Source organism: Passer domesticus, chromosome 5 (assembly GCF_036417665.1).
Source record: "Passer domesticus isolate bPasDom1 chromosome 5, bPasDom1.hap1, whole genome shotgun sequence".
Lineage (NCBI taxonomy): Eukaryota > Metazoa > Chordata > Aves > Passeriformes > Passeridae > Passer > Passer domesticus.
Window position 1 is genome coordinate 24,133,058 of NC_087478.1, and position 17,094 is coordinate 24,150,151.

The window sequence follows — 17,094 nt, forward strand, 5'->3', positions numbered from 1 at the left end:
TAGATAGAAAATAATGCCTTCTGCAGCTAAATTGCTTCTGGATTGCTGTTTAATGTACTTTAACCAGAATATGTGTTACAGTTAAGCTGACATAATAGTTTACTAAAATGTAATTGTGTAAATATGCCTAATTACTCCTTCTCAAGAAACAAGAGTGAATATAAAATTTCAGTCATGGATACCCTAATTTTCTTAGACTTAACCCCATGAAAGCTTGGTAGTTGCAAAGCAGATTACTGAGGCAGAGACAGCAGTTGTCAAGAGTAGTGGGATCCTTGTAACATATTTTCCTTTATCCTTCACACACTACTTCTAATGACCTTGAAGTTATTGTGGATTCTAAACCACTGCTGTTAGTCTACATTAAATATGTAATCAAGGTGTCTCCTCCTCACATGAAGAAAAAGACGAAGTTGCATTTCCTAGGGAGGAAAGAAATACTGCGGTGTTTAATACATTTATTCTTCCCAGCTTATTCTTAATTAGTCCTCAGTAACTGAAGGTAGCTCAGAATCAAAAAAGTAGCATACATACACACACACACACACACACACACCACAGAGATATATATATTTCCACTCTCAAATGTGCTGGTTTGAAACTAATGTGCTAGTGTTATTCTTGTAAGCAGAACTATTTGGAAGACTGTCAGTTTGCAAAATTTTGCAGAATACATCTTGCTAGAACTTCTGGTGTTTTATTTGAGCAAGAAAGATATAATCAATTCATTTTCATTTTCAAATATTTCAACTCTATTGAGCTTCAGTTATTTAGATGCTAAGTCCAAAGTTCCAAAGACATTACTTTTACAGGTCTCTTTGACTAGAAGTTGCATATAGCAGAGAACAGAAAAGATGAAGAAACTTAAAATGCAACATATATCTTGGTATTGTCCCAGACTTCCATAATGAAGACCCTTTCAATTCTCTTTGAACCAAAAATTTAAAAGCAAAACAAAACCAAACATACTACCTAGCAAAAAAACTAAGGAAAGAAAGCTAAGCACTGTGAATCTGGCACCTCAAAAAGTAGGATTGTAACATGAAATATATTGGAGTACAGCATATTCACAGTGTGGTCACTTTGCGCAACTTTGAGATGAGACAAATTTCTGAATCCTACATCACTGATTGAAGAGGAATTGTGTAGTGCTTGGGCACCAATTACATACCCTACTGAGATGATATAAAGAGCCCCAATTATAGTGGAGTACTTTGTCAGTTAAAATAGCATACGCATACCAGAATAAAAATCAGTAAGGCACTATTAAATGTATAAAAGGTATTATACAGTCTTTCATCTTACATTCCATTTTTGTGAGTACTGCATGGTAATGTACTAACAATTGCTATAATAGGTGTACATAAAATAAGAAAACAGGATTGTACACAGTGTTTTATGAAGTGTGCTGAACTGATAGGAGAATTTGGATTGTTCAGCCAGGAAAAAAGAGCTTTTGGGTGGTCTAACTGCAGCTTTCCAATTACTTGAAGGGAGCCTAAAAGGCAAATGGAAAGAGATTATTTACAAGGTCATATAATGATGGAGAATGGGCTTTAAGCTGAAAGAGAGGAGGTTTAGATTAGACATTGGGAAGCAATTCCCAGTGTGAGGGTGATGAGGCACAAGAACAGGTTGTCCAGAGAAGTTTTGGATGCCCCACCCCTGGAAGTGTTCAAAGCCTTGCTGGATGGAGCTCTGAGCAACCTGATCTAGTTGAAGCTGTCCCTGCCCATGGCAAGCAGGTTGGAATCATATGATACTTAAGGTCCCTCCCAACACAAGCCATTCTATGCACCTATGACTAAAAACCATAAAGACATTAACAACTTCTAATCTAATTAAACATCTGCCTGTTTTGCAGAATGATAATTCAGAGAACGTTGTCTTTCCAACTTACAGTAGCAATAGCCCATAATATTAACGATTTCTAAAGGAGAGAAAACGCATCCTTTTATGACACTAGCGCCAAATCACTGGTAAATAGCATAAGGAAGTGTTTAAGAGTAGGCTAAACTTTGTACAAGTAATCAACTTCACATTCAAGTGCATTGAGCACACTCAACAAGTGCACCTTGGAAGTGAGTGCAGCATATTATTTTTACTGAACTTCTTTCATTGTTAAAATTGAGTTAAGGTCTCCCTGCTCTCTTTGGAAATGCTAAGAGCTGGCAAAAGGTTCAGAAGGTAAGGGAAAACACAAGATTAATGTTTGTAGGATTCTAGAGCTACTACTGTTACCATCAACACAATGTCGAGTTTTCCAGTGCGTGGTGTACGCACTCTAAGACAAAACACTAGGGAGATATTTCTCTAATGTTTAACTTAATTTTGGCGCCAAGAGTAAGGTTTCAGATACATCATTCATTCTATGATCTGTCTCTTTTTAGAAAGTTACAAGACTAGAGACAATAAAAGCTTTAACATGGAGATACATCAATACAACTGGCACTGCTCTCCAAGAATATACATTAAATATTGCAACCATTAAAATAATATGAAAAACAGCCTAAGTGTGTGAAGAGCTCAGAAAATTTTCTCATTTAAAATATTATAAAATCAGTGATTCATCTAAGTCATCACACAGTTCTTATTAAGAGAACTATGACTGAAATAGAGCCATTATTCAATAGCAAAGCTCCTGAATGATCCTGATCCTTCTTCACAGCAGCCATTTTTTTCTAGAAATCTTATGTATTAAGGATGCTGGCTAGAGCAACTAAAACAGGTGTCAAATGATGCTGTATTTCTATGCATTTATCAGTTCTTTTACCAAAACAATTATTTTGGTGCACAGTCTCAATGCAAGACTTCATGATAAACACTCAAACACAATTTCTGCCAGTTTTATCGTCTTTCCTCTGCAATGGCCAAGAAGCAAGTTTTTTTGACCCTCTATGGCAATATAGATGTAGAAAAATTAGTGCAAAAGACTGCAGACATACAGTTTCTGCAGTTTTAAAGTAGTATAAGGATGTTCACCCTTAGCTTAAGCCAACATGGAAAAAAAATCATATGAATACTAAGAGCTGATTACACTCTTGGTTCAGCTTGTTTTTAGTAAACTGAAGACTTGATGTGGATGTATTAAAATAACTTTTATTTTGATAGAATTTAATAATTACTGTAATTTTACCTAATTAATCCAATTTTACCAAGGAATTAATTTTCCCTCTTAATGACAAACTTTTTTACTACTAGAGGTTCATGCTAGCATAGCTTCTAGTGTCTGAGTTGGCTGAGCTCCACTTGTAAGACAACGTGTACACTGGTTCACCCTCTGTGCAAGTCACCCAAAGGACAACACCTCTAGGAAGGGTTAAAGTAGAAGAAAAAACACACAAAGAGTAACAAGGCAAGACTAGAAAAAAGTTACATCCAATAGTTTCAAAATAAAGATCTTTATTTCAAAATAGTGTTTGCAAGTAGCACATCCAATTGATATAAAATACAAACAGCACGTCTTTCAAATGGGCCAGTTTGCAGAACTATAACATGAAACACTGTACAAGTTCACAAGAACTATTATAAAATAGACAAATTCTAATGTTTTCATTTTATTTAAACTCTATTTTCACATTTGACTTCTGATTCTGCTTTTTTTTATTACACAAGGTGTTTACAAAACTAATTATAGAGTGAAAATTACAAAAGAGAATTTAAGGATGTAAATATAGAAAGGAATTCCTTAAACTACATGCTAATATTCTCTGCTACAAAGATACATTTTTCAAAAGTGCTAATATCTCTATGACAAACAGTAGCAGATTACATTTAAATGTCAAACAAAATACATGATTTTTTAATTTTTTCAACTGTCTGTAATACTTTGATACTTCTAATCATTATGAGGTTTAATAACACTATTTTTATTTCCTAGTATTTCACAAATGAAGTGGGAAAAGACATATCTGTGTGTGTATGTCCATGTGTGTGAGAAAAACTATATACACTTATACATGAACAAAGTTCTCATAATTATTGTTTTTATAATTACAATAAATCAAAAACCCACTAAGTTCCAGTAAGTAGAAACAAGGGCTTGTGCAGGACAAACTCTGTAGAAAACTTTTACACAGGAAAATAACTCCCTAGATTGGTATTTTTAAATTTGTTTTTTAAAACCATATTAACCTGTGGTAAAAGTAATTTTTAGTAAGATCTAGCATTTACTAAAAGCATGATACACAAATGTGCATTTTCCAAGCACAGAACTGGACCTGTTCCAGCAGGGCATGGATATTGGGGCCGGACAAGTGACTGGAAGTCCTCTTCCCTGTCCCAAAAGCACAATCAGACAAGAAACAGCCATAATTCACCCCTCTGTGACCAGAAGGACATGAGGAAAGACAGTTCAGGGTGCTGTCTAGCCCCAGAGAACATGTTCCCACAACCACGGTGTCAACCACACACCTACAATGGACAAAGTACTGTCTAGACTTTTTCCAAGGTGCATTGAGTCCCAATGCTCACTGTGATGCCCCCAATTTCCCCAGAGGCATTATGCCTTACAAAGACAAAATGCCTCCAGGCAATGCCACTCAACCAAGGCACCTCTTCCCCCTTCCCAATGTGGTTCAGCCTTTTAGGAGTCATAATTGAGCCCCATGAGCCTGATTCTGAGCACTGGGAATTTATCAATTTAACTATATTATTCCTTATTAGCCTGCCTATTACCATAATATTATTGTGCTCTCTAACTGGAATTTAACCAATAGAAAATTCTGACATGAATGGAAATGCACTTAGTTTACGGAATACAGATCAGAATCTGGCCCAATATATGGAAAGAATAAAAACCATAATAAGAATAATACTTGTAGTAACTATCAAAAAACAGATTAGGAAAACCTCTGAGGATGAATCTGCATTGCATCAGAATACACCACAGTATTGCATATGTTAAGGCAAAATGTAACACTTCCCAGCTCCCTAGCATAGTTAAGGATTTGGCTTCAGTGATAACTTGCAGTAGTAGGCACTACTAGTCAGTGTTCACAAGAAGAAGCTTTGGTTAATATCAGACCATTTGTCGACTTAGCTTCACACTCCTGTGATCTTTAGCTTGTCACATTTGCATAAATTGAATTCACTATATAGTATAAAGTGACATTTATGGCCAATTCACTCAACACATGCTATTGGCTATTGATGACTCCTGTAACAAGAACTGAAATTAGGAGATCTGCAAATCTATGCTCTACAAATGGAATACCTGGAGTGTAAACAGGAAAGTTTCAGTATGTGAGATCAACATGTGTGGGAGGTTTACAAAGAACATTTTGTGAGCTACAGACATGGAGGGTAGAAATTAGCAGATGGTAAAGAAAATGGGTAGGCTGATTTCCTAAATCTGGGAATGCCACACACCTCTTTACGTGTTCCACAATTACAATTACTAAAGAGAGATATTTCTTGGAGAACCTTAATGGTGTAATAGGGAATATACAGTTAGGTCCAACAGATCCTAACTGTATTTTTCAAATATTTTAAATACCAGTCCTTTTATTTTTAAAGCATATATGTTTTTTTAAATTATCTTTTTCTACACAGTTATTTAAAAATAACATTTAAAATTTATCTGAGAATAAACATTTTTTCATTTGCTTTTTGCATTTAATGACAGAATTCCTTGATCAAGTCAATTTAAATTTGTTTTTATACCCTTTTTAAATTCTACTACCCTCTGCAGATATTTCTTACACCATAAAGAAATAAATAGTAAGTTATATGACACTGGCTCCAAAGCCACAAACACTGACCAGGCCACTTCATGTACTAGCTTAGATTCTTGAGTTAACATCTAATAATTTTCCTCTTACAGCCAATTTTTGAAGTATCGTTAGTCTATCAGTTTGTTAATCTGAGGATATATTTCATGTATTTCCAAAGTCTCTTTTAAGAGAAAGCATTTCAAGTAATAATAGTACTGAACTAAAATGATATGGTGTCTATTCTGTCTTGATTGATGACAAAGAAATCCTGGTATTCTTCTAGCCCAGGGGAAAACTTATATTTTATTTTAGATTCTCAGATATGGAAAATACCATAGATTCTCAGCAATGGAAAATACCAGGAACTGCTCTCTAATCAATGAGATATTCAAAACAAAAGACATATTGCTGACACGACCATTTGTAGCAAAACCAATGGAAGATTTCTAGATTTCTGATGCTAGTTTTTTAATTAACTTTAAAACAATAGAGCAAAGTTGCTTTCAACCCAAAGAGAGAGAAATAGAAATATCTTGATTTTCAGAATGCCTGTAAAGGCATGTTATGCATGGATGCTTTTGAGTGTTGAAACATTAAAGTAGGTAAAGGCAAATACTTAAGGTTTGCCTGGCAGTCTGTTCTCTGACCAAAACCTATCACTCAATTCAAATGGGAATTTTGCCTTCATATGGCCTGCAGTATCAGGCCTATAATTCACTTTCAATAAACTCTTCCATTTGCAAAGCCAAAAGGAAGCTGGAATGTAGCTTTAGTTTCACATAAAAAACTATACAATTTGCGTTAGAATACAGATCTGAGGATTGCTTTTAAAAAAATATTTATATAAAGGGAATTAACAGTGCAAGTGTGAAAATCTTACCTTGACTTTCTTCAAATGTATTTAAAGAAAAGCTCTCCAGTTTTACAGAGAATAAAATAGAAAGGGATAAATATTTCATGATGGGAAGCAGATCCCACAGCATTCCATGCAGATCTCCAAGCAATCTGCAGATTCACAACAGGCATCCATTATGCCACAGTCCATGTCACAGGGGCAGTTACAGTCATCCCCCATCTCGTCCCCACAGCAACAGCAGCATGCTTCCGACGTGCAGATGCCACAGGATGCTTGTCCCAGAACAATGTTACAGAGGGTGAGAAATTCACAGAACAAGCAAGCCAGGATACAGTGAACACAGCAATCTTCATAATTGTTCAGAAGCATGTCAGGAACAAACAAAACAATAAAAAAAAAAGGCAAAGAAGAAAAGAGAAAATCATTAATATGTAATTCTAAATCCAGATACATCACAATGTCATATAAGTAGCTGAATGAAAATGGTTCAGAGTAGACAAAATCTATGGCAAAAAAACCCCATTTTCTATCTTCATGGTCACTTCTACAGTACCTACATTCTACTTCTGAAGTATCTACATTCTACTTCTACATCTCATCTCCAACTCCGTGCAAATTTCCTGTCACCACTTCACTTCATACAAATCTCAAGTACTAAACTGCTCGGAGCTGCTTAGAAAAATCTCACTAGTCATTTATTATGTAAGTATCCATATATATTATCTTCAGTTATACATTCCTATAAAAACTGATAAAAAATAATTTTAGAAACAACTAATGAGGGAAACTAACTAATTTCCAGCCCTTCCCAGTTCATCTTGCCTTTCTGAAACTATTTTGTTTGCTTGATACATGTGAAGAAAAATGAAGAAGTTGCCTAAACATTGTTGCTTTCTTTATTGTTTTTTGGACACATTAAAACCAGCATAACTGCATGTCATATGCATTTTTTACTTTCAACAATATATAAAATATTCAGTCAAAACACAGATTCTTCTCTTGCTTTAATATACAAATCTACTAAATAATTGCCATTCTTTTAATGTACTACTTCAATCTTCAAGAGGTCTTAACTATACCTGAACATCAATATCCAGCTTTTAGAAGTATTACTAAATTATATAGATAATTAAAGTGTCCCCGAAACTATCTGCAAAAAATACACCACCCAAAGAATAAATATATGGAATAATTTCAAACAATAATACATCCATGAGACAAGACAGGAAAACAAGGATTGGAACTAAACATGTGCCAGTGAGAATGAAACTGCAGGGATATACTCTACTTACATAATGTGTATAAATTCATATGTATAAACATATTTAATTTGTAAGAGGCAGTGAATAGTCATTCAGAAACAAAACAAAAAATTAAAAATACAAGATCTGTTCAGGATAGAGAAATACATTTCTTTCTTAGCCTCAGTTTTTGTTCTTTTTACTGCCTGCAAACTTTGAACTCTTCAGCCACAGACAGGTGAAGATTGCAAAAATGTTCTGGGGAAAACATCCTGCACAACCTCACCCTATCTCTTGTCCCTACAGTCGAGTCCTGCAAGTCCCCGCAAGTATCCTCTATGAGAGTCTGTTAGGAACAACAGGATATTGAGCTATGTGGATGGCTGGTCTGAGCACCTACAGACACTCCGTTCTGTAGAGGTTAAGTTCTTACAGTTCACAGGCGAAGACTGCTGTCATAGGGGAAAATTCGCAATTACTTGCAAAAGTAATACTATATATGTAGACCTTCTAACCAAATTTCTAAATGTAAAAAATTGTGCAGTAGTCATGACAGGTATGTTGATTGATTCCAAATACCACTAACATTGCAGAAACTCTGACTGCATGATACTGCAGCGATAACTTACACAAGCAAGCATGAATACTTACAGCAATGCAGCAACAGAAGCTCACACTAGCCAAATCTGTCCCAAGAAGCAAAGGAACTACTTGAACCCTTAGCCCACTCCCAGTAACTATACTACTTCGATGCAAACTTAGCTTGGACATTTCTGTAGTGCAATGTGGCCACAGTCATAATGCACTACTGAACCCATTTGCACAAAAGGAAAAAAATGGAAATTTCAGAAAAAGCAAGAAGAGGAGAAAAAAAACCCCATAACTCTAACCTTAAGATCTCCCCACTACTGCGCAGGAAGCAAAACTGAGAGGAAACCACAGGTACATTTAAAGTGCTTTAAAGAACATTGTTTCTTGTATTAAAAAGCTTCTATTCCCAAAGACATAATGTCACTAAATAAATGACCTTCATAGAAAATACAGAAGATATGTGAAAAAAAGCTGGAGAGTATCAGTTCACTGAAGAGGACCAAAGCCAGACTGATAGCGATTAATTAGCTGGTTGTCATGGAGATGGTGTTAAATATACTCAGGTAAAATCTCCTTTCAGATTTTCTTTTAATATGAAGGAAAAAAATGAAGAAGCCAAGAGTTCTATCTAAGAAACCTTCATATTTGAGGAACTAAGGTTTTAGTATATCACGTCTTTAAAATACAGCTTGAAGAAGCTAATACAACAACAAATGTTGTTCTAAAAATTTTTTTTAGTACAACATAATGAAACTCTGAGTGTATACATATTGTAAATAAGATGTCTAAAAAAATCTTGCCTGCTTCATGCATGGATATGTAAAATTGTAGGAAGAGGAATACACATTCACAGACATTATAATATGTTTCTATTGATGGGCAAGGAATAGAGTTCATAGGTTATAAAACAGAGACTGTACTCAGAGAGCATTTTCTGGACCCACAAAAGAACTTTTCCCTCCGAATCTACAAAACCCATCAAATGAAGAATTAGAGGAAGAGGCCATGTTGATTGAAATGAACGTATTTCAAAGGTAAAAGGTATGAAAAATGGTCCAAGACACAGTAAAAAATTTTGGCCAGCAGTACTATTACAGAAACTCCACAGAGGGTCTTTTTTCCCATCTCTTCTTCAATGACTGAAACACTAAAAGGATTTATTTACCTCCTCTTTATTTTTATTTCCTTCTCCCCAGATGGCAAACCTAATATTCGATTCAAAAAATCTTTTATATAACAATTTTACTTAACCTCCACAAACAATTGAGGAAAAGTAGAGATACCCTTTAGTGCTCTCTTCATTCTTGCAATAACTCATTTGTACAATGAACATAAACTTTGATCCACATTTCAAGGACAAACCTGAAATAATCATGCTTTTATGTTCTTCATGTTATTGACTTTTAATAGCTATCCAGGTAGCAATTATTTAACACATGACAAAGCATGCTGTTACCTAGTCCTACCTAACTTGGTGAATTCAGAATCATGACTCTAAAGGGCTGTAATACAGTTGGATAAAATGGGTGGAAGAATAATTTCTTCCATGTATGACCTTTATTTCTTGGCTTCTGATCTATAGATGCAATTATAGAAAAAAGATACAGATACACTGTATTTTTGTAGTAATAACAAATGACCATGCCACACAAAACTCCTTCTTCTCTATTACCTACATTCCTACAGCAACCTGTCAGTTCCACAGAAGACCTCATACAGCTAAAACCGACTGCGGTTATGATCTGAGGAATCACAGCTGTGAAATACAGCCATGAAGGTACTATACAAAGTTCACTCCAAAAGAGATGATCACAGGTTTTTCATTACCATGTTGGAGACCACTGCAATATATTTCAATGCTTGCACAAGACGCTCCAGTAATTTTTTCCTGCTTCTAAGACCAAGGAGACTATTTAAAATTCTATATTATTCTAAACCTCACCCATCAAAATTTGATTTTTTTTTTTCAGGTGACTGAGGAGTGGATCACTTTAATCAAACTAGAACTAAACATATTTTATCTATTTGCAAACTTGGTGACTTTAATGTCTCACAACGTTTTTCCTGGAAACTTTGAGTATATTCTAGTCTTTTCTAATAAGGAAATTATACAGCATTACCAGTTACGACACTGGTGCCAGCTTAAAATTATCCATTTCTTTAAGCTCTTTTTTGTTTGTTTGAGAATTAGAGGGTCTCATTCTTCTTTTCCCATTAGATATAGTAACACAATCAAGAGGGCACATCTTTATTATGGACAGAACTCCATTAGTCTTGACATTCATGATGCACTATGATTGATAGTAAGTTAACTCTGAAGTTTCTGAAGTTTAAGTTTCCATTAAACCAATTTCCCTTTCTGTGGAAGTATTTAAGTTTCATCACATCACACAGGCAAATCATTAACGAAGATAAAATTTTTCTTAGGACTTCCACACTACACTCACACCAGTCTCAAATTTCCATTGTTTTTCAATTCTTACATTACACTTTTCTTTAATTGAGAAATGCTGCACTAGAAGCTATCACTACATAAAAGTGAGGATGTGGGGTGCGAACACTGTCTAGAGGCATACTTAAAAAAAAATAAAATTCCAAACCACTATATCTATCTTAGTTGTTTTACCAAATGCTTCTGATTTCATCCAAACACTCTATCACATTTGTTGATCCAAGCTCTCATAAATTATGCCAATAAATTAGAACAGTCTTGATATGTAGGCAGTGCTAGTACATTTTATTAGACCAACTTATGTTTGGGGAAAAACAGTGAGCTTTCAGACACTCAAGCTTATCTTCAATTATTCTTTCATTCTGTCTGGGATGAAAATTAGATCTGAAGTTAAAAGGGTCATCCCATCTGACATTTTTTAAAACCAATATAAGTGAAGGTGTTTCCTTAATCCTTTGGCACATCCCCAAAAGGCACAGATTTGTTAGGGAACTTCATCAAAACGTTTAACAATGCCAAGGCAAATAGAACCCAACCAACATATTTGAGTTTTTGCTGCTTTATATCATACACACACCCCCAACCATGTGCTGATTTAACCAAAAAGTGGATATAATACATGTAACATCTACATTAACTGGGTTTTAAATGTTACCACAGACAAGATCCAGACAAGAAATAGACCTAAGATCCCTTCAAACTGTTTACACAGTTAAAAAAGCCCAGAAGGCTCCATTTCTAACTTACCCCAGTTATAACAGCTAGACTCATTTAAGGAAAAGAAACAATATCAAAATAAAACTATTTTAATGTTTGTCCATTTCTTTAAACATTGGCATGTGCACACCACTTTTTACTTCTAAAACTTCTGCATACAGATATTACCATGGTATGCAATTTCTTTCAAATACTGAAATATAGAGTAATTTTTTTAATTTCAATTTCTCTTGTATTATCTCCTCTTCATTTTTAGGAAAAGATGCAGCTCTACTTAAAAAAAAAGATTTTTGAAGAGAACTATCAACCATCAAAACTGTACAGGAAATGCAGAAGGTAAACTGAAAAATGCACAGAGAAATGCATGTGCAGGCTGCCATGTGCTGCTTTTGTAATGTTTGACATTAACCTGTCACAAACTGACTCAAAAAGCTTTCATACCAAGCAGGCAGGTCACATATGATAAAAGTTTTTCATGTCTACAGTGATAAATAAGCTCACTTACAGGATGGTGACCTTGGTCAGCTTCTTACTAACTATATTCACCAAGTTCAGACCACTCAAAACAAATCTCCAGGCACTCTGCTGTCTCACAGAGAGAATCAAAAAGGGCAAACCCACAATCAAAGTGACAGCTGAGGTCTTCAGCAGGGGTTTAGTGCAGAGGGCCCCCGCAGAGCCCTGAACAGAAGCCCCAGCAGGCGCTACAGGCGTCCCGCAGTCCGGCAGCGCGGGCTGGCAGCGGCTGCGATGAGCACGCAGCCAGAGCGGCACAGCACCAGCCAGAAACCACCCCGGCACAAGGCTCCCAAAGGGCTGCAGAGGCACACAGCAAAATTCCCGAGCAGCGGCACACGCGCTGTCACACCTCCCACTGCTCCTGGAAGGGGGCTCCTGCACAGGGCTCATAGGCAGCCTCTGCGACCCACTGTCTATCTTTAGAGAAAAATCACTGCACCCAGGAAAATGTTCACAGGAAAATAAGAAAAGGCTGAAAGAACAAACTGACATGTTGTACGGAGTATGGTTACTTCTAGATGAAAGACTGACATTTATTAAGACAGTGGAAAACATAGTTACAAAGCCTAGTATACATTTCTATATGATATTTCACCATTTAAAATAAAAAACTATTACCTCTTTTGAACAAGAAAATTAATGTTACCTGAACAAACAAACTACACTGAACACATGGAAACTTTCATCAAAGCTTATATTCTAAGCCCTCAGTACAGATATAACCTCAGAAGTAAAATGAGCCATTTCAAACATATAGGTATACTAAGAAATCTACTAATTTCCAATACCTAAGACTGAGAATATGAACTCTTCATTGCCACTGCTCACCACTGCAACGACCAAGACAAGTTAGGTCTAGCCAGACTATGCCCTTAGGTGCTAGCTAGACTATGTTCTTATAAAACAGATGCTGTTGAAAGACCCTTTTTCTGTTACAGGCTCTGTTTTCCACTCAGTCCTGTTAAAAAACAGGTAAATTACCTTTCAAGATGTCTGTGCAAAAAAACTGATGTAAACCATACTTAAAACACATCACTCCAAAATGCATTCTTATAAAACACATTTGACCACATGATAATGTTATTTGCCCACTGCCTGATTGACAACTGTGTTCTGATACAACCTTTTCTAACAAAAACCCATGTTTAGCACCTTATGCTCAGATACAAATCCACTTGGAACCAATTTCTAAAACACAACAAACAAAATTTTGGCTAAAGTAGAGAGATTGCAGGATACTGACAAGTAGCTGCCTAAATACTACTTAACGCTTCAGGATGGATTTCAGAAGTGTATGTATGTTTAAAAAAAAGCCAGGTTGAGAGATGGCCAACAGATACTTCTGCAATGTTAGGCTATTGATGCACACTTTTACTGAATTTCAGTAAACAATACCAATCAAACGACTGAACAGTATATAAAAGAAAACTTAGTGCTGCTCTGGTGTCCCTCAAGAGGAAAAAAAACCAACACAATCTCCTACTGCAAATCATGCGCACTAAAGGGAAGTTTCCTGGAAACCATTTTTCCTTTATAAAGTTATAGAAACCAAAGTAAAACACTCCCACTTCAAATAGAAGTCTGCTAGCATGCTAAGACTCATGACTTTCCATGTACATGCACCTACTGGCTCTTAAGATCCTGGCTTAACACAAAAGCTATTTGTTGGACTTGCTTCATCTTCAGTTAAGCCATCAGTATCACTTGGGATACTACAGTACATTAATGTGGTCAGCAGCATGAGTTAAATAGTGTCCACCAACCCCATGCTTTGATTCAAAATCTAGAACAGATTAAGTTGCATAGGGGGAGGGGGAGAGTGATGTCTCCTTCAAATGTACCCTGAAATGTTGAATTTTATACACTGGATTTAAAAAAAACACCCACACTTCCTTTCAGTGAAATAGTTCATCACATTTCTAAGCTCAGCACCACAAGAAGCACAGTCTAGAAAGCTGAGGAAGGTTGCTTCAGGCTTTGTTTCTGGGAAAGCATGAATGGTAACTTCAATGCGGTGGCAAGTCTGCACTGGCTGTCCTTCCCCAGAGTGGCACCCCCATGCTGCAGACTTTCCTTATTAGCTCACTTCCACATCTAGCCTTATTACACTTCCTAAAGACCTCTCCTGAAAGATATGCATTGCAAGGAAGATGCCTTCTAGTGCTTTTCTTATTTAGACAGCCTGGGAAGGAAAGAATAGAGTAGATCTCACTGCCCATACGGGAGGCAGGCTCATGATCTGTTCAGCATAGTTTAACAATCTACTGTTGTCAAATTAATACAGCAATTGTGTATGCTCAAAGTCTTTTGAGTAAAGTACCACATTTAACTCACATTATTGAGTCACTGGAGTTGTGGGAATTTCCCTGCCAAACACAGTAACTTCTGAGGTCACAAGACCTTGACCAGAAGCAAGAGCTTCATGTCAAAAACAAATTATAACCTGTATTCCCTTTCTCCATCCTTAACTTTTTATAAATGATTGCTTTGATTCAAAAAATGAATAACATCAAGCTTCCTAAGGACTTGGTGGGAAAACATGGTTTGGTTTTTAGAAAATAATAAGCACCTACTTTGGCCCCTCACTCCCTTAATTAGATTGCTCTTTCATGCCTCCCCCTGCCCAACTTCTTTCCTTTCCTCCTCCAACTCTGCATGTCATTATTACTTCCCTTCCACCACTCTGATACACATATGTATGTATTCAGTCACTCATCTGTCTTCATTTCCTGACATCTAGATCTATAGTTCTGCTGCCTCACTGCTGTCTTCTTTAGACCTCCTCTCTTCTTTGAGTTTCTCTGGACAAGTCTGCGTCTGGATCTGCATCAGGGCTCTGGATGGTCTGCATCTGAACACAGCAGCTAGGCTGCCTTCCATTTTACTCACAATTGCTTTTTCATGTTTCCAAGGTGTTTTTCTCCACTGCTCATAACAAACTGGTGCAAAACAGTGCTAGTGGCCTACCAGCCAGAATTTTTGGAAGTACTGTGACACCTCTGGCATCAATAATTCAAAATGTTATTAAAATTTCTTTGAGATAAATTTTTTTATATTCCCAATATTCACTGAAATGTATCCAGTCCCTTTGAAAAATCTTTAGAACTGAAACAGTGTTTAAAAACTGCTTTTTAGGAGTGACACTCCAACTATTTCATAATTCCTTTGGTTTTTTTGTAGTCTAAGTTATGGAGCTGAGTAAGATTTCTTCAGGGACAATATGGATTAATAATAGATGTGGAGGAAAAGCAGAATTGGTGACTGCACGCACAACCTCCTAAGTCTCACTGGATGTGAAAGTGTTTCTAACCAGCATATTCTGGAATGCTGACATGGCCACATACACTACAGACTTATTTTAAAAAGTAGTTTTTAAAGCTTTTATACTACTGCTACTAAAATATCTGTTATATTTTAAGCCTTTCCTACACAAATTCAGTTCCAAAAGCTCACAAGATATGACCCACAGCACAAGTGGAGCTTTCAGTAGGAGCAATTATTAAAAGAGTTCTTAATTGTGGTGGGTGACTTTTTGAGGGGTGTCAGACTGGGAGGTTTCATAGCTTGTGTTAGGACTGCCTAGTACTTTGGAGATCAACAGGAGAAGCACCAATCTTCACAGGCAGATGTGCTAGCCAGGGTAAAGTAATACTGAACTTCATTTAGCTTTCTAGCATATATACTGAAATCTGCAGCACGAAGCAGCATGCTACATTTCAAATAAGCATGAGCCCAAATATGCTCCTGTGCAGGATGGGGGTCAAGCCCATCATGTTTCTTCATTCTATCCTGCTTCAAGCCCTTCCAGGCTTTCTGTTCTGTCAACAGATACAATATTCTAGAGCAAAGTACCAGATCTGGAGAAACTTTGCATTACAACCAAGTGTGGTGCTCCAGAAATATTAATATACTGTCTTTTAAGAAGAATCAAGAAGAATGCAGCTTTTAGGAAGGATAAAAACATTTTCTCTTTCCTATAGTTTAAACTCAGCTTGACAGACAAAATTTTTGCTTCTCTTCCTTCTGAGGACATAATCTACTCCTTTTCTCTAGCCACTTTCCTTCACTTAATTCCGCTAGTCTCCTGACTGACAACAGATCAAAACACTCAAGGAGGAAGACGAGGCAGATGAAATAAAAATACAGGGTATGTATTTTCAGGTTTAAAAAAAACCAAACAAGGCTAGCAATTAAGAGTATAAAATCCAAAGTACTACATAAGGAATAGCAAAATTAAAGTGAATTGAAACATCTGAAAGTGTACAAGTTTACCTTACTTCTTTCTACTAGAACTTTCTGGATGCTATAGTAAACTAAGCAGGTGAGTTAATCCAGGTGATTTCTTACTTAAAAAGTAAATATAGTTTGTCTCTTTTTCTGTAAGACCATTTAACAAACAGCCTAGAAGTTCTATTATTATACTATACATATATGTGCCTGAATACAAATATACACCTTCAAGTAAATTCAAACCCAGCAACTCTTCAGCACTAACCAGTGGCTTATGAGGTTAACACGGTACAAGCTAAAGCAAGGCCAAGTAGTTCAGCAATGTCACAAATAATTTTCAATAGCTTTGTATCTTTTCTATCTTCCTGGAAGCTGTGTCAATAGCCTCTACAGAAATTCATCAAATCAGAAGAGGCAACTATTCAGAAAAAATGCCTCTTTGCCCAAAAATTATACAAAGAAGCTGCAGAAGTTAGGTTCAAATTAAATTGTTTACATCATTTTGAAAGAATGCCTATGCAATCCTCAGTCACTGAACTTGATAATATACTCTTTTGGCTTAGTATAATTAGATTTATTTATCAAGCATATCTATATCTATATATGCACATATATATTTATATGCATATATTCCTGATTTAAATACAATTACAGTCCTTTAAACAAGTAACTGGGCTAATTATATCAGGTTTTTGTAATGCAGTCTTCCAGAAGTAGTCATAAGGGGTTAACATGACTTGTATTAATAACACAATCATTTTTAAGCTATCAATA

The 17,094-nt window shown here is 36.0% G+C and overlaps 1 protein-coding gene across 1 annotated transcript in view; it reads right to left on the reverse strand.

Moving 5' to 3' along the window:
* Window positions 1-3,382: 3,382 nt before the first annotated feature.
* Window positions 3,383-17,094, reverse strand: part of MDFIC (MyoD family inhibitor domain containing) — a 49,093-nt gene continuing 35,381 nt past the window's right edge. The window contains exon 5 of the mRNA XM_064422342.1: window positions 3,383-6,917. Coding sequence (XP_064278412.1) covers window positions 6,670-6,917 — 248 coding nt within the window. The 3' untranslated portion in view covers window positions 3,383-6,669. The remainder of the gene's footprint in view (window positions 6,918-17,094) is intronic.